Here is a 20,790-nt window from a genome sequence, read left to right as displayed (position 1 = left end):
GGTGTGCTGGGGAGGGGGGAATAGCTGAAGCACCTTCCTGGGAAGCAGAAACCAGGCAAAAACCTCGTTAGAGATGCCTAAAATCATGTTTGCTCTCCTTGGCTGAACTGATCCTGGTGAGTCAGCATCCACCTCTTCCCAGACACCCCAGCAGCCCCATCAGAGGTATAGAGAGGAGCAAGTGTGGGGCAGCTCTGTCCCCTCTGCCCAGGGCAGGGCTGACTCACAGTGGGCAGCATGGCACAGCCTTTCCTGTGTCTCCCCTTGCATCAGGATGAAGAAGAAGCAGCATCCAGAAATGTCACCCTCCAGCTGCTCTGGTCAAGCTCCTTGTGCCCCTTTCAATCCCCACAGCTACACCTAGGAGAAATGGTCCTTACCCATCCGTGGCCCACCTGGCTGCAGTCAGCCACATGAGGGCCCTCTGTCCCCTCTAAAGCTCCTGGGCAGGACCTGTGGGGTGGGAGGGGACAGACAGACATCAGGCTCATTCCCTCAGAGCAAGGCACTGCTGGGATTTCTGTCCCAGCGTCCTCCACCTAACAAACGTACTAGGGCCACCCTCCCTGGCATTTCCCAAGGGGTTGGGCACAACGTCCTGCTCCTGCAGAGCCCTGGCCTCACACATCCCCATGTCCAGCCTCTCCCTAAACATAAGGAGGACAAACAGCAGGGATAGGCTATGGTGGCCAGCAACTCCCTGCCCAGAGAGCCAGAAGTGCTGGTCCAACAGTGTGATGATCTCCACTGTGTGCTCTCCACCTCCACTGAAAGCAAGGAAATGGGCCAGCACAGGAGGAGCTCCTGGTAAGCCACAGGAGAAAGTCCCAACAGTCACAGTGCAGAGAGTAAAAAGACAGAAGATACCAAGGATTTATTTATTACTTCAAATTTCAAAGCACCAAGACATAGCAAAAGACATTCATTTCCCTCAGGTGTCCAGCAGGAAGTCTGGGCTGACAAATGCCACTGCTGGGGTGTGGGCCAGCTCAGCAAAGCCCCAGCCCTGCTGGTGCCCAGCAGCCACAGGAACTGTGCAAACCCACCCAGCTTGTGCCTGCCCTAGCAGCAAACATGCAGCTTTGCCACTGTACATGATGGTGCCAGATCCCCCAAAAGAGAGCAAGAGCCCTGGGGTCTGGCACAGAAATACCCACAATGGCACCTCTGCCAGAAGCAACCACTGCAATACCTGCAACAGAGAGAGCACTCAATGTCTCTGGAAAATTCATCTACACAATATAAAACAGTCAAGGTTTCCTGAGAAATAAAATTCACTCCCATGGAACTGGTGGGACCAGCCCCATGCACATGTATACACAAAACACACACACTTTCCCTGATCAAAGACCAGATAACTCCATGGCTTCCACACAAAAGAAAGGGAAAAAGCTTTGCTTTGCCCCAGTTAGAACTTAACTATCTCCTTGTGTTTCTCTCTGTCTCCATGCCTCCATAGACAGACACACAGCCCTGCTGGGTTACATTCAGTGCCATTACATTCAAATCCCTCCTGAGCACAGCTCCCCAAGAAGAGCTGTGCACCAAGAAGAGCTCTTGGGCCAGCGCAGGGCTCTCAGTAAATCTGCAGGATCCTCAGAACACAAGGCTGGGATCAAGCAGGAACAGCACCTCAGGTCCTTATGTCTCTTTCAAGGCTTAGCTGGCACCAGGGAAAGCTGGTGGCAGTCACAGCAGCCTGGCCTGTGCAATGAGACCCATCAAAGGACACATCAGCTGAGACAGAAGGACACAGCAGCAGCACAGGTTAACCCCTTGAGACTTCTGCAGTAGCACCTGCCAGCAGTATTGAGGAGGAAGGCCTGTCAAAGAACCAAGCTAGACTTCTGCTACCTTCATTCACAGCTCAGAACAGAAATTTTGGAGCATCAGTGCTCAGATACAGAGGAAGATGCACCTCACTTCCCTTATTCCCAAGCACTGTCAGGGGCTGGATCAGAAGACTGCAGCCCAATCTTCCATTGTTGGGGAGAGAGGACCAGGGTAGCTGATGGGCAGGGAGCCCTTTTGGTAGCCACACCAAGACAGCACAGTGTGGTTGCAGCCCACAGCCTTTGCTGAGGAAGCCACAGAGCTCTGCCCATCAGCCAGGCCTCACGCTTGCAAGGGAGCCCCAGTTTGCTGGGATATGTTCCTCAGCCTGCAGGCACCACAGAAATCAGAGCCTTCAAAGCAGCAGCACAGCAGCAGGCCCAGGGTGGGCAGCAGGCATCACCAGTCCCGCTCGCAGGGCTCCCGGTAGGGCAGCCCCAGCTGAATGAAGACATCTCTCTCGGTGGGGGTGGGCAGGGCGTGGCCAGCCGAGACCTTGGCGCCGCCGGGGCCGCGCAGCACGGCCGAGCTGAGCGCGTGCTCCGACAGGCTCATGCCCTTGGCCTTGGCCAGGGCGCGCATGGAGCGGTTGAAGTGCGCCGAGCCCGTGAAGTAGAGCAGGGCGCAGGCGAACTCCCGGTACGGAACCACAATGATGTCCAGCCGGCGGTGACGCCGCGCCGGCCCCGGCAGGCGGCACACACCCAGGTACTTCTGCTGATCGCCATTGTCCTCCTGACTCACCAGGTCATCCGTGAGGAAGCCTGGGGAGAGAGAACAGCCCAAGAGGAGATGAACAGTAGATGGACACCTTCATGCTGAACCCCCCACTGCCCAGAGAGCAGCACAGGTATCCCACAATGTGCTGGGGCACCCCAGGGATAACAGGCTAAGCTGCAGCAATATTCTCTCCTTAACACTACAGCTGAGCCAGGTCCAGGGGCAGTAATTTTAAGGACTAACAAGATGTCCTATCCTTGGGAGAAGTGATAGCCTATCCTTCAATGAATGCCATCCACCTCACTGCCTCCTCGCCTTGGCCACTCTCAGAGCAGCTTCCCCGCCCTCTTACCGCTCCTGCGGAGGCTGTCGAGCAGCTTGCTGAACACCCCACGGTGAGACTGCCCATCGGGGTGAGTGACCAGCACATCCACATCTCCACAGGTGGCCTTCCCCCGACGGTAGGAGCCACAGGCAACACACACCAGGCCAGGCTTCACGGCCAGGGCAGCCTGTCTGACCTTCAAGAAAGAGGGATGAGGAGTCAGAGACCAGCCTCGTCATGTCCTTTCCAACAAGGCAGCAAAGGATCTCATGTCTGCCTTGAGACCTGTCCTGCATCTCCAGAGTCTCATACACTGGGCAGACATGGCACACTGCCCCACCAAGAAGGGTGGCCTGCTGCCATGGGAGGAGTGAGCCAGAGTGGCCTCCACCCAGTTCTGTGCAAACATCCTGCACAATGCCACACCATACATTGACTGACCATCAGCTCTTGGGAGCACTGGGTTGGGACAAGCAGGAAAATGAAAGGGCAAAGTACTGTACAAACTTTCAGAGCCTTCACTTTCTCAGACAGCAAGAAATAAGAGGTTTCTTAGCTGCCCTACAAGCACAAGGCTCACCAGCTCTGCCCACAAAGAGAATCAGCTCTGTTTCAAAAATAGGAATGGGCTCATGAAGTCTCTACAGCAGGACCCAACATAGCAGAAAATCTGTGAGTAACCCTTGCAGTTCACTCCTGCAAGGAGCTCTGCCTCTGCAGGAAAGCTGGGCTTCCTGACCCAGAAAAAGCATAATTTTCCCAGAATTTTAGATCAAAGGGATACCAACATGCTGCTGCCAGTAATCAAACACATAATCAGAACTTTCCCTATTACAGTCTTCTCCAGGCTGGACCCAAGCTCCTGTTTTGTGCAGACAGTGCTAACTCTGATGGCTTCATTCATTACATGTTTAAGAAAGGCTCCCAAGTCCCTGACGGGCCTGAAGTATTCTTGGTCTGATTGTGCCAATCACCCTGCTGGCAGCAAATAATGAGGGGCTCAGCAATTCCCAGTGATGGGGCCATCACAGAGGCTGGGGTTCAGCAAGGCAGTGTCTGTGCCCACAGCCCCTTGTCACTCTTGGGGATCATCCTTCATTAGCAAGAGATAAACCCATTAACCTTTGCCCCAAAGGTGCTCCAAGAAGCCACAAGCCTTTCTCATGCGGAGCAAGCCCTCCTCTGGTGTTTTCGCCCCCCTTCTGGCTTTAAATGAAGATTTCTAGAAAACTCCCAGCCCCACCCAAGAGCCTAAAAGCTCCTCAGATCTCACTGTGACAGGCAGCACAGACAGTGACTAATCCCTCATTCTCTCTCCTGGGCCTGGATCAGAGGTGTGTGCGTGTGTATGGAGGGCAGCACAGTAATCCCATCAAGATAACAATAGACCCACTCCCAAGAGCCAGCTCCTCAGCCCAGCCTGCCTGGGAAAGGGACCACTCACCACCAAAATGGCTAATCCAGCACACAGGACTGACACCCCAGCAGGAGCCTGGCAGGAGGGTATTCTTCATGGCCAGGCCCTGTGGCCGAGTGACAGGGTCACACTGGCTGCTGCTTCCATGGCGACTGGAGAGCACAGGGGTAGCAATGACAGTGTGTGCCCCAGGCTCTCTGCTCACATTAGGGTACACTGGCTTAGCACCCCATACTCATGGAGTGCCACAGCATCCTAGAGCAAGCAGCACTCCTTTGCAGCCTGGATCCCCTTTGCTTCCACCAAGGATATCCACTCTCTGATCTCTAACTGACTAGATCACAGGGTGCTCACAGCTTCCTTTGTAGAAGCAGCACCAGGGACACCTCAGGTGGAAGCAGACACTCCAGACATGATGAGAGGCAAGAAAGCAGAGCTGGGAACCTGCTTATCCCACCATGCCACATACAGCCTTCTTCAAAGCAGTGTGTAGAACTGACTCCTGTGAAGAATCCTCCTCCTTGCCAGACACTCAGACCGAACTTTTTTATGGGGCAAGGTAGGGGCCTTGTGTGGCCATGCCCAGAAAGAATCCCCCAAGCACTGACCCCACTCAGAGCAGCTGAAGAGCTCAGCAATAACACAAAGGCCATTTTCACAGCATGCACCTTCCTGTCACGTCCCAGCAGGTACTGTACTCTGAGGGCCTGGGGCCAAGGTACTCACAGTCTGCTCTATTTCTGCAGCTTCCTCCCGAGGCATGCGCTCCAGGAAATCCGTGTAGTGCCTCAGCCCCACAGCCTGCTGGCTGCTCAGGGTGGCCTTGCTGCGGATGTCATCCAGCGTCCGGAAACCCTGTGCAGAACACGGTGCATATTCAGGCATCTAACAGGACTTTGCTCTTCACATACTTTCCATTAAGATTTGGGGAGATTGTATTTAGCCTGTCTCAAGTTCATGCCAAGTCACAGCTTCTGAGATCACATGCAGAGAATGCTTTAGGGCCTGGTTCCTAGAAGAAGGGATTTAGGCAATCCCACTACCTGTGCACACCTCTAATCTCCACCCTTCCTCTGACAGAAGGCTATTGCTCTTAAGGCATGGTGTCCCTACAGTAATGCAGGTGAAGGAACAACACCCACAACATCCCAATGAGGGAAAGTTGATAGCATGAACACAAGCATGTATTTAAGACAGTCAAGAATTCAGTCACAAAGCAAACACTACAGGAAAAAAGCCTTAATTAGCTTGTGCTCAGGAGACAAACCACTTTTAAAGAAGGAACCCACCCAGTGGGCAGGGCTGCTCCTGTTGGCACAATTATTTCAACCTCATTTTTATAAATTCCAGACAAGATGAATGGCTGCTCTGACAGCTGCAGGCCAACAGCCAGCAATTGCATCAGGAGCTTTCATGGACAAGATGCCCTGATTCAAGCCTGGCTCCTAGCAACATCACTGCCATGACCAGTGTGACATGAGCTCCAAAAAGTGATGCTAGAGCAGAGGCAGCATGTCTTCTATTCCTCCTCTCCACATTTTTGTTCTTTACCCACTCCACCACAATTAAAGTCTCAGGTGGGTGCTGAGACAAAATGGGACCCAACCTTATAGTTCCTCCGAAAAAAACCCCAGATTTAAATCTTACCTGTAGATATGGGAAATTAAAAACTATTTTTAGTGAAAGTAATTCTTCTACACTCAGCAGCAGTCTTCCAACCATAACCTGAGAGCCTCTTGTAAGGCATTGAACTTACCTGCTGGTACCACATCTGAGCTGTCTTGACTCCTGCTCCCCAGATGTTGGAAAATAACTCCAGCACAGGCACACTCTCACTGATGTGATCCAGCTTGCGCAGGTGGCCACTCTCCAAGATCTCCAGGATCTTCTCTGCCATCCGCTTCCCAATCCCAGGGATTTTACAGGCTTCCTAGAAAGAAACCAGGGCTGCTACTGGAAAAGCAAAGATCATAGAGAAGCTGGGGAGCTGCTACTGACTCAGAGCCTAGTTAGTAATTTGATGGGTAAAGGGTGAGTGGCAGGACTAGCTCTGTCTGATGGTCTCCTCTATAGCCCAGGCTTACCTTGGCTAATCAATCCAAGTGGAAAAGGACAAGCCTGCACAATGGGACTGAAACATGAACACACTGAACTGCTGGACTGCCACAGCCCCTAAGACCCATATCCAGCTAGTTTTGCATGTTATTGCTATTGGTGACCAGTTGCTGCTGATGAAGAGGAAGGTGAAAATGTCCCTGCATTGTGTCTGAGGAAGGCATTTATCTTGGGAGTGTTCAGAAGGCTCAGATTCCATTTTTCTGCTGTTCTGCAAATACTGTATCTGGTCAATAAATCTCAACTTGCACTTGCTATACAACTTCCATTGAAGGTCTGTCTCCCTGTTCCACCTCTCTAGGGAGGTATTTTACCTGGTAAGAGGTGACTGGTTTGTGGTAGCTCTTGAGTGCATTGATTGCTTTGTAGTAGCCCAGAGCTCTCCACTTGTCCCCCTGGACAGAGTAAGCCTTTGCCAGCACTTCCAGTTTCTCTGTGATGCATTGATTGTGATTTTCCTTCTTGGTGTTGGAAGACAGAGCACAAACCCACTTGCTGGGAGGCTGGGCCACTGTGCAAGAGCTGTCACTGATCTCCTCTGATGATTTCACAGGGTAGTGGCCAGTAATCAATGCTTCCAGGTCTCCCTGGGTGACACCAGCATCTTCTCCTTCACTGTCTTCATCATCAGAGTATTTCTTAAGGGAAAAAGCAGAAAGCAGCCATGTGAGAATAAGTGCATGCCTCATACATCCCCTTGGCACAGGCAGAGCAGCAACCACCCTCCCTCCCAGGCATGCCATGCTCCAACTGCCACCTCTAGAAGTGTCTGGTTATATGCACACCACAGCTCCTCACACTTCAAGCTACACATGCACATCTCACACTGCACAGGAGACTACACTGCTGCTTGGGATTCAAGCACACAGCCCCCCTCCTACAGCCAAGACCCTAACTGAGGTAAGACACTGAGTAAGAGAGCAACTGCTGCCAGCAACAAAGTATGACAATGCCAATATCCCTGGATGGCAGAGATCTGACTCCTACTCCCACTGGGAAACTTTTAGCTCATCTGGTGGCAGCACAGGCACATCTCTCACATTCAAACTCAGCAACTTCTACCCCATGATGCAGATGACTGCAGACAGGCACTGAACTTTGTTTTCAGTTTACAGACACAAAATCTTAACAGAGTAGTAAATTAAAAGCCCCTCATTTTCCCCATGGCTATCTGCAAGAGAAAAGGGGGAGGAAGGAATGACACAAAGGACTCCACATTCCTCAGTGACAGAAGAAAGAACCAATGTATGCATTTGCTGATACCCTCAGCATTAGGATGCCTCTGTGTAGACTTAAGAAACAATGAGCTTCAGCTTCAGGTAATGAACAAAAGGGGATAGAAGTGGAAAGCCACACAGTGGCTTTGTAGACTGCTTTGCTCACTGGGGTCCCCATCTCCCCTGATGTATAAACACAGCAGTCTACAAAGATCCAAGAGCTTCTGTGTTGTGGAAGTAACTCTGAGTGAAGCAGGGTTCTTTGGGATCAGTCCAGCAATTACATGCAGCACACCATTTCCTAAATTTCTGGAGTGTCAGCCTAAGTCAGAGCCACATCCTTACAACCTCTGGTTCTGCTGGCTAAGGAGGTACAAGGTCTGGAGACACAAGGATGGGATGTGTTTTTCAGTCTTGTTTTATAACTCTGAAAACCGTGTCAGATTGATAATTTGATAGACTTTATCAGTTTAATTTGTCTTGAAATGCAACTCCCTTAAGATGATGTTCTCTCCAAGGGCAGCAAAGCCTCAGAGGGCTCAGATAAGTCAGTAAGCCCCCTAAAAGCATATACAAGAGCATGTTATCCAATCACAATGCAGAGAACTCTGCAGCTGGAGCTGAAACCAATTCTCAGCCTCTTGGCCAGCAGTGTCACAGGTGGAACAGCCCTTAAACCCCTGACTCTCTATTCTTTGTCAGCAAAGCTGATGGACTCTTCACAACCACATGTGCAAAACCAACCAGTAGTAGGCTACTTGAGAGGGAAGCAGGCAGCCTGGAGTGACAGCTCTGGGTTCACAGAGAGTAACTGGCACTGCTTACAGAGGCTGCCTTTCAGAGAACTAATGCATGTGGATGCTGTGGTTGCTAGTCTGACTGGTAACAGGATTTCCTCACAGGAGCTGACATCCAAAGGCAGAACTCCCACATCAGTCTCTGTTTAGTAAGAAACACTGGCACACTCATCATCTTCTAGAGAAAAAACATCCACCCAAGCTAGAAAAGACTCTGTGCTTAAAAGCTACTTCTAAACTAAGTTTTAGCTTTATTGCTGTAGGTGGGTCTTAAGTGGTTGGTATTGTCTTTAAAGCATATCCCACTCCTCCCCAAGTCACACAGACCTAAGCTTGGGACAAGAGATTTTACTGAAATGCCTATAAATGTGACTTCTGCACACTCAGTGAGCTGCCAGGTAAAGAGTAATTTCAGGGATTGGGCAACAAAATTCTGGATTCTGTTGCAAAACAGATGTCAGCAATATAAGGCAGCTGCTGGGGATGTTTGAGGTAACTTTCCTACAAATAGATTTGAATGACACCAATGCCCAAGAAGAATTCAGCAAATCTGAGCAAAAATACAGAGAAAGGAAGGAAAGCTAACAGCAGGCCAAAGAAGCTAACTCACAGCAGAAGCCACTAATAACCCAACACAGATATTTTAAGAACACCTCTATGATCACTCTGGTAGCAACTTGATCCACTGCATAAATATGTGTCTGAGCAGGATGTTTGCCAAGGAGTGGAGAACTGGTCCATATAGCTCAGGCAGGAACATGGAATGAAATATCAGAGACAGCTTCCTGAAAAGGAGATATTCTCAGACAGGAAATATTCCTCAAAAGGACATAAGTGAATAACACCATGATTAGAGCACCAGGATTGCTTCAGCTGGAAATGTTCTGATGGGAACAACAATTTGGGGGTGTTGTTTCTATTCTTAACATCTAAAAAGGACAAAGAGAAGCAGTAACCATGTCCACAGCCTGAGTCTGGCTCACTGAAACATCCAAACATCTTCCCTTCACTGAGAAAATCTCAGACTGTATCCCTGCAGGGATGCCCTTAGCCAGGAAAAGCAGCATGCTTTACAAGGAGATGGATCTGTGGAGGAAAGTCTCACCTCAGCCAGTTGCTGCTGTCCAAGGGTGCCCATGCCTTGCTGTGAGGAATCCTCCCCATGCAATTCAGCATTCAGTTTCACTGCTCCCTCCTCTGCTAGGGGCTGGATTTTTTCTCTGTCCAGGATCTGTTGCTGTTCCTTCTGGGATTCTTCATCCTCCAGGTACCTGCCATGAATTGGATGTTTTAGTACAGGAGAAGGAGGACTTCTCAGCCCCAAAAATTTGACCAAGAAATCCTTCTGTGTGTTTTAGGATTGACCAAATGACTCATATGAATTATACTCTCTCAGATCACAGACTAATTACTCTGGTTTTAGTTCAACTCCCCAAGCAACATCTACCTTGCTCACCTGCAACTTCCACTCCTACTTCAGTCTTAGACTCTCTCCAAAACTTTGCTAAAACATTTTGATCCTAACCTGTGCCTGCTGCTCCATTCTTAATTTCCTCTTGTGCCTAGTAGCCAATTCTCTCTCTACCTTCCATCTGCAATAAGTAAAAAACAGTATTTAATCCTCAGTATTTTTAAGAGACATCTTGTTATCACTGATGGATCAGAAAGAGGTGCCATCAGCACTGTAGCAAGTGACAGGACTTCTGGTAGTCTTTCTGGGCCCCATTACATGTTTTGTTACCACGCAGAACTTTGAGTCATCTCACAGGAGCTGCAAGGAGTTGCAGTCCAAAATTTTGAGCAGAGGTCAAATTTTAGTGCTGCTCAGTTTAGGACAGAGGAAACGCAGGGTGGAATGGCAGTGTGGCATTTGCCTACCTGGGAGGGACAAAGACAGCATAGCCAGCAGTGCTCAGCAGCTTCTGGTCTGTCAGGCAAGCACTGAGCCAGGACGCCTTCACCAGCTGCAGCCCCGGGCGCAGCCGGGCCAGCCTGAGCAGGCGGAGGGCGCGAGCGCAGTCCATGTCCTCGGCCACGATGGCGTGGGTCACCTCCGAGCAGAGCTGCCTCTGCACGGTCCCCCCGTGCAGCACAATCTGCCTCTGCAAGATCTCCGCCCTGGCCTGGCCAAGGCCAGCTTGCAGCACGTAGGCAATGACAGGTTTCAGCCACTCTGCTGAGGAAAGCACAGGGGCAGGGACACAGTGACAAGAGAAAGGCAGGGCTCCATCTCTCCCATGGGAATTGATGGCACCAGCCCTGGAGGCAATCTTTGGGGGGATCTAGCTGGACACACCAAACCAAGCTGGCCATGACCTCTACAGAAAACACTGAGGGCCAGAAAAAGCCTTTGGGGAACAGCACTTGCAGTTAACATGCTAGGTGCAAGTATTATATCCTGCATCACAGGGACTCGGGACTTACCCTCAGGTATTTCTGTTCCTTCCTCTTTTGGGATCTTTGGAGGGATGCTTTTCCCCGAGTCATCCCTCACCTTCTTCCTCTTGGGAAAGGCTTTGACAATCCCTCGTGGCTCCATAGACCTGGTGGGAAGGTTAGCAGAAATTGCTAAATATATATAAGAGCAAGGTTGCTTAGATCTTACCTAATCCTAACTCAAGATTCACTCATGCTGCTCATTGTCTTTGTTGTTCTAAAGTTTTTTGCTGTTGCCTTCCAAAAATGCTCAGCCTGAGGGAGGCAACCGGAATCAAGAATTGCAGCCCACAAGGTCAGAAAAACCAAAGTCAGAAAGTCATTTAAGTCAACTTTGTCTGTATGTCTTAGAAACCTCTACAGCTGAGTTCTTATAATGGAAAGCATTCTAAACTTAAATGTTTTAGAGCTCCTATCTACTGAGCCTAAAGAAGCAACTTTATTTCTCAGGTATTTCTCAAGCACAGTCCCAAGAGGGAAAAACTTCTCCTGCCAGGGCTGAAATCCAGGCACCTATGAGATAAAACACTGATGGACACCAAGTGTTTCACACAGTCACAAAACGGAGACTCCCAGCTTGGCTTCATCTGGAAATAGCGAATTACTAAAGATTAACTACCCAAGTTCAATATGAGTATAACTGTAGCTTAACCACGACAAGACTTGCAAATGCAAACTTTGGAGCTTCGATTAGCAGGATAAGGAAGCTCAGTTTTCTGCAGTCCAAACAAGCCCTGAATCTCTATGTACATCCCAACAGCCCCGCCCATGTGGCTGCAGCGCTGAGTAAACACCAGCCTGGTTTCCTCTCAGTGCAGCACTCCGTGTTTCTCTTGGAGTTCTCACACACAGTCCAGCACAAACCAATCCTACCAAGCCTGGAAAAGCTGAAAATGGTCCCATCTGGCCATGGCTTCCTGCTGTGGAACCTTCTCATCTGAGCACTAAACAAAACCCTCTGAAGACAAACCCAGAGCTCGACTCGAGCCCTTGCTTCTGCGAGGAGGAGTTCAGCTCCACGGGAGCAGAAACCCTGCTGCATTTCTAAAACTCACCTTCGCTGAAATGTTTCAGTTTTCAGGACGTTTTGACCAAAAATTAAAAAAAAAAATAAAAAAAATCTCTGGGAACAGTAATCCTTTCTATTAGATAAAGAAAAAACCCACATCAAAAGCCCGCCAAGGTTCTGGGTGCCCAAGTACGTTGCAGGGCTCGGAAGTGTGTTTCTGCAGGAAGCATTTTAACTCCTATAAACCACAACGCACGCGCCGAGCACCAAACCTGCCTCCCCAGGCCGTGAAGGTCTCAAGGCCACCAACCCGGGGCCGGCAGCACGCGCACCCTCGGGGGCAGGAAAAGCCCCCAAACCTGGGGGCTGCGCCCGGGGGAGCCGGGGGAAGGCGAAGCGGGGAAGGAGTGGGAAGGAAGGAGAGCGGGGAAGGAGAGAGGCCCGAAGGGGAGCGGGCCCGCGCAGGGCCGCGCTCGCTCGGCCGCGCCGGAAGCGCTTCCGGGCCAAGGGCGGAAGTTTCCGCGTTGCCGCGGTGACGGCGCGGCCGCCATGGCGGTGCCGAGCTGGCTGGAGCGGCTGCGGGCGGCCCGCAAGACAGCGCTGGTGCAGGACGGTAACCGCGGGGCGAGGGAAGGGACAGCCCCCGCCGCGGAGCGCGGGGTGATCCTGCGGCGAGCGGGCGCGGAGGGGAGCGCTCCTGGGCACAGCCCCGCACGCCGGGCAGGGCCCCAGGGGAGGACGCAAGGCCACCAGCGCGGGCCGTGGGACAATGGGATTGGGCCCCAGACAGACGGACAGAGCCCTACACCCAGGGGTAGGTGTATCCCGTTTCGTCTCACCACCTGCCTTGCCTCTAGGGAAGCGGAAGATCCACTACTTGTTCGAGGATGGGAAGGAGATGGCCGAAGAGTACGACATTAAGACCGGCCAGTTAGTAAGTAAGTGATGCTCTCAGCTGCCCCCCAGCAGAAGTGGGTTGGGGAAGAACTGCAGGGTAGTGGGTCTGTACCCTCAGAGCTGGGGTGTTGAGAGGGACCACTTGGTCAGGAACAAATCATCCCTGCCTATTCTGGGAGACAGGCATGTCTGTAGTGGAATTTTGTAGGGACAGAAGTAGACTTCAGCTTGCAGCCAGGGTTCTCAGACTTTGACAGCATAGCAGACTTTGCTTTAGCCTAGGATCTCCCCAAACATCCCATCTGTCACAACAGACTTGGATGGACTAGATGGGATTGCCATCATAGTTGCCAGGTACCAAGTCTGTACCACATGAAGGGCTGAAATATGCTTTTTGGTGGTTTTTGCTACCACAAACTAGGTGTTGTCGTTTATGGCTCTTGTGTCCAAAACCACATCAGCTGCAGCACAGCACCTGTTGCAACCCCAACATGGCTTCAGCACCAAGTCACAAAAAAGGCATTCAGCAGAGAATTTATCACCCAGGAATAGGCCAACTAGCAGATCAACTCACACCAAAGTTGAAATTGCTGGAATTAAAATACATACATTCATATCATCTCAGTGTGCTGGGCAGCTTTGACAGTCAGTTGCTGGAATTCTTACGGAGCAGGAGAATGAAAACCCTTCTTGTCTCTTGCCCAGGTCGAAAATGGCGAGAGAAGAACACCCTCGGGGGCACCGGCAAGTGGCAGGTGGAGGTGGGAGAGCCAACCTCACCACTCCTGGGAGCACTGGAGTCAGAGCTTATAACAGAGAGCAGCTCAAATGTATGTAAGGGGCTGCAGGTACCACTGCACCTAAAACTACCTTGTCTTGTGCTTACAGCAGTAGTTGGTAGAGCACAGATCAAGAGACAGCCTTAATGCCCCCAGCACCCTGCTACAAATCACCCCAAAACTGTAGGGCTGGGTAGAAAGAAGACATAGCTTAGATTCTTTAGGGGTCTAAGAGACTTGTACTTTCCTTAAGTAAAGAAACTGTACTGGTGTGTTGGTCAGCTACTACCCTGTCTTGAAAGAGCAGGGTGACAGAAAGGCCAGTGCCAGGACAAGTCAGGGGATAGAAAACAGAGGTGATAGCAATGAAAGGCACAGTGCATAGCAGGCTGCTCCCTAACAGCTTGTTTCATCTTCACACCCCTCTAGCTGAGGGCACAGCTGTTTTAGTCTCACCATCTTTTCTAGAGACCTGAAAAGCACAGCTCCCTGCACTGAAAACTGGGGCAGAGCTAGGATTGAATTCAGCAGGTTCCTAGAGCAGACAGAGGTCAGTATTTGGTTGCCTGTCAGTAAGAGGTCCCTGCAACCCTGTACTGCAAGGCTTCCTCACTGAACACTTTCAGCACTGCAAGCAGTGCCCTGGGCAAAGGCAGAGCAGCCATAGCTGTAGGAAAGTGGTGCTCAGGCAGCTTCTTGAGTTACTCCCTAATTCTCCAGTGTGAAAGAGCAGCTACTCCTGTGTGGAGTCTCACAAGGTAGTACAGGAAGGAGACAGGGAGGAGAGGAGACAGCTGGAGGGGCCTTGCTAAAGGTACTTGTTTGCTGTAGCCTATCTTCATGAGGAAGGATACCCTGAGCAGCTTCCAGTGGCGGATCCGTAACCTTCCCTACCCCAAAGAGGTCTACAGTGTCTCCGTGGAGGAGGAGCAGCGCTGCTGTGTCATCCGGACCACCAACAAGAAGTCAGTAAGGACAGCAGTGCTGACAGTTCCTTGGGGTGGGCTGGCACAGAGGGCAGGCAAGTGACACACAGGGCTGTCCCCTCTTCTGTCCCTAGTGTGCAAGGGCTGAGAGGCCTCATCTTACACCGCATGTCTCCTGTTGCCCGATTTCCACTCCCAGCTGCCTCAGATACATTTACAAGTTGGGCCCTAAAGCTCTGCACTGGCCATTGCAAACTCATCTTGGCCCCAGTAGGGTGGTGCTTGTGCTGTTCTTGTCCTGTCAGATGCCACTTTCTTAGAGACTTAAAGTAAGAGCCTTGCAGACCTCTTGAAGCTAGAACATTCCATTTTCTCCCTCTGATTTAGTCACTGGATCTCAGAATGCTGCAGGATTCAACATGGACAGCAAAGTCGTGGGCACCCAGACAGATCTCCCTGCATAAACATGTCCTATAGTCATAATGATATGATCTGAAGGTAGCAAGCAAAAAACACTGACTGAATCTGGGAAGGAAGCACCACAGTATTCTGCCAAGAGAGATTTGAGATTGGAGGAAGAAAATGGAAAATGCTTTTAAAGCTACATCTTGTAGTGTGTCAATACATGGCTTCTCACACAGAATGAAACACACACTGTGTCCCAAAGCATGTACAGCCTCAGATGAGCCCAGATGTGCTGTAGTATTGGAGTGACACGGAACGAGCCTTGGGAGCACAAGGGAAGGTGATGGAAGGGGCTGTAGGTGGTGCTGTCGGCACAGAACTGCGGCCCCTCTGCTGCCCAGGGCTTCGAGAGGCAGCACCTGCGAGTCTCCCAGCAAAGCACTGCTGCAGCTCTGCACATCAGCATACCTGGGGGCTCAAAACCAGAAGGGAAGTGGCAAGTTAGCCCAGAGAAAAAGCAAGCAATTACAGCTCTAATATAGAAAGATGTTGGCCTAAATGCACACAGAGGGATTCACAGAACAGTGGTGCTTTAACAGGGAGACTACGTAGCAAAAGATGAATGAGATTCCCATCAGCCACCCATGGATATGCATGGGCCAGGACAGGAATGGAGTACTTGATCCTAAATCCAACCACATACCGTCACAGACAGGCTTATCTACTCCCAGTCCTACTGATAGTAGTGTGTATGTGGGAAGTTCCTTGCCTGTGTGTGTGGGAACTTCCTGCACAGGTGCCATAAAGCTTATAATGTAGCACTGAGGCTTTAACTACACCCTACGTGACTTCAGGCTTTTTTGTACTGCTCTCAGGAGGGTCTTCCATGAGCAGCTGTCACTTGTTCTCTCACAGACTAGTGTAAGAGGACTCAACACAACTCATGGCCTGCATCTGACAGTTATTTGGAATTAAAGCTGAAAGCCACCTCACCGAGGACAAAGAGTGACGTTGCTGTCAGTAGGGAGGGAGCAGACACCAGCACTAGCACACTTAGTACAGGCTCCAGGATATCTTAGATTATTTCTCCTGGGTCTCGGCCAGGGCAAGGCACCACTCAGCAACTAATTCCAAGATAGCAACAGCATGGAATCCACAGAGAGAGTGCACATCACTACGGGAGAGAAAGGAAGCCTCGGAGCCTCTCCAGCCCTTGGAAGTCAGCCACGCTGCTTCTGAGCAACAGAGCTGTGCTGACCGCCAGCCAGAGGGACAAGTAACAGGATGGGCTGCCAAGTCACTACTGAGTAGTTCAGCTCTAAATTCTCAGCATACCAGTAGCAGTTTTCCCTATGGGCTGACAAAAAGTGGGTTTCCAGTAGGAAAATAATAGAGGTGGTTTCAAATACTTACTGTGGATCTCGGGCCAGGACTCGGGCTCAGAGTGTAATACTGCCCTTGGCCATGGGGTGAGAGGAGAGGGCAGAGAATCAGCCTGAATCGGCTGGGATAACCACCCATCAGCTACCTCCCCAGCCCAGACAGGAGCTCTTCACTTCCACCAGTCATTCTGTTCCCTCTGGCCACGGCAAGGGCTGCTCAAGTGGGATTTGCTTAAAACCTCTTGCTGTAAAATAAATCCATTAAACTGAACTCTAAAAACAAACCTAGAAAGCCACCTCCCCAAACGCCAAACCTGATTCAATTATTGTAGTGAGAGGCAGTGGTAATGTTAGGAGGAGGAGGGGTTGGCAAGGCAGATCTGGTTTCCTTTGATCTTGTCACAGATTTTAGTTTGAGGCCAGCCAAAGCCATTCTTCTCCCCTTCTCCTTAGTCCTGGGGCAGCAGAATGCTGCTGTTTCATTGATGACTCCCAAGGCCCTTTGAAACAGTGGTTTTTTTCTGTGTACTGCTTTTTTTTTTTTTTTTTTTGTCTAATCGGTAAGAAGTTAACACTTCCTTAACATGTCTTTGTGTTCATCTAATCTCTGCTGTTTAACCTTTGACATCTCCCTTATTATCCATGTCTGCCACCTTTTCCAAATACCGACAGCAGTGACAACACAGAACGGTTTGAGCCCTGCGGTAACAAGCCGTGTACATTCCTCCCACTGCACCGGGAAAGCCATTTGCCCTTTGTAGCTGTTTTCACCGTGACTTGGAAAATAAACCGCAGTTTGGGCAGAGGTAGCTAGAGAGGCCAAGCCTCACACACAGCCAGCTGAATTGAGAACCACCCCTCATGGTAGCAGCCACTGCCTGTTCCCACTCTGCTCCAGGCACCTCAGTACCAGCTACAGGTGAATTCCTTGGAGAGGATTGCCCACAAGAGTGCTGGAAGAGAGTAAGAATCCAGCCATGCCTCTGGGTGGGCACAGGACCACAAGCCAGTGTATTTAGTGCAGCTTCAGAGAGAAGCAGTAGATGCAGGGCAAGGCATGCTAAGCACAGATCATCTCAGGCAAACATGGACACAGGTCTACAGGGTTCTGGCTCCAAAGTCTTAGGAAATCTCTTAGCTGGAAAAAAACCTCTCTGTTCTCTGCTTGGATGTGAGAAGTTATTGGAAGACTGGGATAGAAACCAGGGAAGAAACAATTAGGAGAGCTGCATGGAGATACTGCAGAGCAGAGGCTCAGGTGATTGTGGGCAGTTACACCTGGAAATCTGTCCCCAGGGGTATGCATGAGCAGCACTGTGCCACCAAAGCAAGAAGTTCCCTAGGAAATACAGCAAGAGTTAAAAAACGGGGGTTTAGGAAGGATTGCAGCACAAAATGATGCATCACAGAGGAAAGTAATTAATATGGCATGAGAGCTTTTACTGCTGTTTTGACACAAGCTAAAGGAAGCTGCTACTTAGGGGAATTGAAAGGCCATGAGCAGGGAAATAGACAAGGAACACCTTGGTAGGGCTGAGTAGTCTAACTGCAGCTGGCACTACACATACAGGCAAGCTGGAGGGACCAAGCCTGCTGTCACACACCAAAGCTCTTCAGGACTTTGCCAGCTCTGGTTTCCAGTTTGGAGGTTTGTTTCTAGTGCTCCTGCTAACCTGGGGGCATCGGCAGGCACACAACATGGCACAAGGGCCTCCTGCCAACCTTAAGAGGTCTGTTGTCTTCATCTACACTTTGTAGACCAGCAATCTGTGTCTCGTCACTCCTAGGGGCAGACTAGAAACCCCACATTCCTTATTTCTGTCTCCCCTCTCATTTGTAGGTACTATAAAAAGTTCTCTATTCCTGATCTGGATCGATACCACCTCCCCTTGGATGCAGCTGCCCTGAGCTTCACCCATGCCAACAACACCCTGATCATCACGGTGAGGTTTTAACCATGCAGAACAGCACTCTGCCCTTTTCTTTATGTCCACAAAGAAGCTGAAGTTCTTACACATGGGGAAATGAGGCAGAGCTGAGGGTCACCCATGCAGCTCCTTCTCTGTCACAATCAGTGGGAGTTTCAGATTACACTGGGCATGCTGACACTAGCCAAGAGATCCCAGGCAGCAGGAGGGGTCCTGCTTGCTGCTCAAGGTGACATATAGGTGGAAGAGTATCTGTCATGCCCTGTTTTCCATGTATTCCCTCCCTCAGGCCTGAGCAACCCTCCATTCTCAGTAACATTAGGTTTTTCTTGCCTTAGAGTATAAAAGTCCAAGCACCTGCTGCACTTCAAGGCCTTGAAGTCTTAAAAAAAAATAATAAAAAAATAATCACCTGCTGCTTTGTGTCAGAGAGAGAACACTTCCACACACATGGTGGAAGCAAGAGACTAGCGACATGGACACACTTCTTGTTGCAAGGAGCAGACAGATGCTTTTGAGCAACAAGTGTTTGCCTTATTCAGTGCAGAAGTCAGCTACACAGAGGGCACACCCTCCGTGAGAAACCTGGCAGCAGAACTGGGCTGCACATGCTGAGGAAATGGGCCAAGAGGAGCACCCTGAGTCCTCCTGAGCCTCTGCTTGCTACTGGCCAAACCTTGCAAAAAGCACCTGCATCTGCCTCTAAGATGCAGCTGGGTGAGAGACCTCTGAGGGGAAGATAGAGGAACTGAAACTCTTACTTCTCTCTGCATTAAAAAAAAAAAAAAAAAGGCTTATTTTGTATATATATATATATATATATATATATATATATATATATATAAAACACTTATGAGCTTATGGTCAGTGAGCACAGCAAGGATCTGCTTGCCAGGATATTCCGAGGGGTTGGTGGGGGGCCAGGATTCCATACCTAACTGGAAAGTTTTACTTGCACTGTAAAAGACACTCCAAAACTTGGTAAATGTTTTTAGCTTGATGGCACTACCTCTCTAAGTGGGCTTCAGAAGCAGCTGGTAATGGCAAGGCCTCCCTTGGCAGGAGGGCCCTTGCTAGACCAGCAGCAACAGGTCCCAGTTGGTCTGCTTGGAGCTGAGACTGAACAGGAGGAGTTGAGGAGTGCTAAGGGCATTTCTCTCTGTCCTACAGTACCAGAAGCCAAAGGAGATCCTGGCTGCAGAAGAGCAGTTGCAGAAGGAGCTGAAGAAGATAAAGGCAGCTAACAGTGGGGATGGAGACTGTAAGACCCAGTAGCAGTGGCTGCTAAGAGGTTGAGGTGAGGGGCAGCTCTCTGGCACAGCTTCATGGTGTTTATTTTGCCTTATTTAATAAAAATGAGTTCTGTTGTTAATGGCGCCATTTGAAGGAATCTCTGTAAGCCCAGGAAGACAGCAGGGCAGTTGACCTCTCTGCTGTCTGGCCTGCTGATTTATGAAGACATTTCATAAAACCATAGAACAGTTTGTGTTGGAAAAAAAGATCACCTAGTTAAACCTAGATCAACTAGTTAATCTAGTTCTAACCTCCCTGTCATGGGCAGGGACACCTTCCACTAGAACAGACTGCTCAAAGCCCCATGGAACCTGGCCTGGAACATTTCCAGGGAGAGAATGATCTTTTTATGAATTGTGGGAAGCTGTAGTATGCAAAGGAAGCACACCACCTCCACAACCAGCAGCCCTGTCCCATCCTTGGGAACTCCCCATCTGCCACCACTGCTGAAGGCAGTAATGTTTGGAAAACAAGAACTCCCTCCTCACACCCGTTACTTGCCTGGGATGTGCTTGGAAGCTCTCCCTCCTGTACAGTTATGCAGCTCCTCTGTGCAGTCAGAAGGATGCTCTGGTGACTTTGATACCTCTGCAAATAGCATCAATGTTTAGATCTGAGTGGGCACAGCCTATGAAACAGGGTAAAGAGGAAGACATGCAGCTGCTTCCTTAGTGCCAGCCATCCATGATGTGACAGGGCTGTGCAGAGCACAGGAACCAACATGCAGCTGTCTCCATTTGCATGGCATGGAGGGGAAGCAGTGGCTGGGCCACTGGCCAGCTAAGGAGCAGCAGCTGCCCACCCTTCTGTGAGGGCACAAACATGGCCCCTTGCAAACCTTACTGCACAGGGACAACCCAACAGTCCTGCTTTACCAACTCCTCTCCAACAGCCATCCCCTTACTTAGATTTCTGAATGTTGTTCCATCCCAGTTCATACTTGAACAGTTACTACCCAAGCAAACCCCACCTTCAAGTGAGGTGCTAATGGGCTCCTAGCACAGCTCCTCTGATGAGGCTGCTTTCAAACCATGACAATTCTTTAGAGTCTGGGGATCCAGCAAACATATTCCTCCAACTCTGGTGCATCACGAGGGAAGAATGTACTAAGTTCTGACAAAGCACTATGCTGAGTGGCTCACCCTAGAAGTGCTCTCAGTTTGTGATAAAAACCTCTCCTTTACTTATCCAGAGTACTCAAACTCAGCCATGTAGGGTTCCCATGTTGCCTTCCCCAAGAAGGGCCAGACCTCAGACACACTGTATTCTCTCACAACACATTATCCACATCCAATCAGCACTGAGCACACT

At 50.2% G+C, this 20,790-nt stretch overlaps 2 protein-coding genes across 8 annotated transcripts; one reads left to right on the top strand and one right to left on the bottom strand.

The window, feature by feature from the left end:
- Positions 1–864: 864 nt before the first annotated feature.
- On the bottom strand, positions 865–12,360 carry POLL (DNA polymerase lambda). Of its 7 annotated transcripts, none has more exons than XM_079312443.1 (9): positions 12,137–12,360; positions 10,849–10,967; positions 10,303–10,600; positions 9,530–9,695; positions 6,725–7,048; positions 6,052–6,225; positions 5,022–5,150; positions 2,906–3,074; positions 865–2,597 (listed from the first exon to the last, which is right to left on the bottom strand). In XM_079312443.1, the coding sequence occupies exons 2-9, from the start codon at positions 10,961–10,963 to the stop codon at positions 2,233–2,235; spliced, it is 1,740 nt and encodes a 579-aa protein (XP_079168569.1). In that variant the 5' UTR covers positions 10,964–10,967; positions 12,137–12,360; the 3' UTR covers positions 865–2,232. The 7 variants fall into 7 exon arrangements, with proteins under 7 accessions (XP_079168569.1, XP_079168568.1, XP_079168567.1 ...); XM_079312442.1 differs by having other exon boundaries at positions 11,916–12,263; XM_079312441.1 differs by having other exon boundaries at positions 10,849–10,992; positions 12,137–12,243.
- DPCD (deleted in primary ciliary dyskinesia homolog (mouse)) lies at positions 12,333–19,558 on the top strand. The gene is made up of 6 exons (XM_079312477.1): positions 12,333–12,482; positions 12,727–12,807; positions 13,472–13,596; positions 14,377–14,510; positions 18,099–18,201; positions 19,357–19,558. The coding sequence occupies exons 1-6, from the start codon at positions 12,419–12,421 to the stop codon at positions 19,459–19,461; spliced, it is 612 nt and encodes a 203-aa protein (XP_079168603.1). The 5' UTR covers positions 12,333–12,418; the 3' UTR covers positions 19,462–19,558.
- Positions 19,559–20,790: the final 1,232 nt, after the last annotated feature.

The sequence above is a fragment of the Erithacus rubecula genome (assembly GCF_903797595.1).
Source record: "Erithacus rubecula genome assembly, chromosome: 9".
NCBI classification, from domain to species: Eukaryota; Metazoa; Chordata; class Aves; order Passeriformes; family Muscicapidae; genus Erithacus; species Erithacus rubecula.
The sequence above is the reverse complement of the archived record's forward strand: the minus strand, read 5'-3'. Positions and strand labels throughout refer to the sequence as shown.

Excerpts from the sequence above, each read along its gene's own strand:
- POLL (XM_079312442.1), bottom strand. The coding sequence starts at position 12,028 with ATGTGGGTTTTTTCTTTATCTAATAGAAAGGATTACTGTTCCCAGAGA. Across the intron at positions 5,151-6,051 it reads CTCAGATGTGGTACCAGCAG|GGTTTCCGGACGCTGGATGA; the intron begins GTAAGTTCAATG and ends TGTTCTGCACAG. Across the intron at positions 3,075-5,021 it reads CTGCAGAAATAGAGCAGACT|GTCAGACAGGCTGCCCTGGC; the intron begins GTGAGTACCTTG and ends TCTTTCTTGAAG.
- DPCD (XM_079312477.1), top strand. The coding sequence starts at position 12,419 with ATGGCGGTGCCGAGCTGGCTGGAGCGGCTGCGGGCGGCCCGCAAGACA. Across the intron at positions 12,483-12,726 it reads GACAGCGCTGGTGCAGGACG|GGAAGCGGAAGATCCACTAC; the intron begins GTAACCGCGGGG and ends CCTTGCCTCTAG. Across the intron at positions 18,202-19,356 it reads ACAACACCCTGATCATCACG|TACCAGAAGCCAAAGGAGAT; the intron begins GTGAGGTTTTAA and ends TCTGTCCTACAG.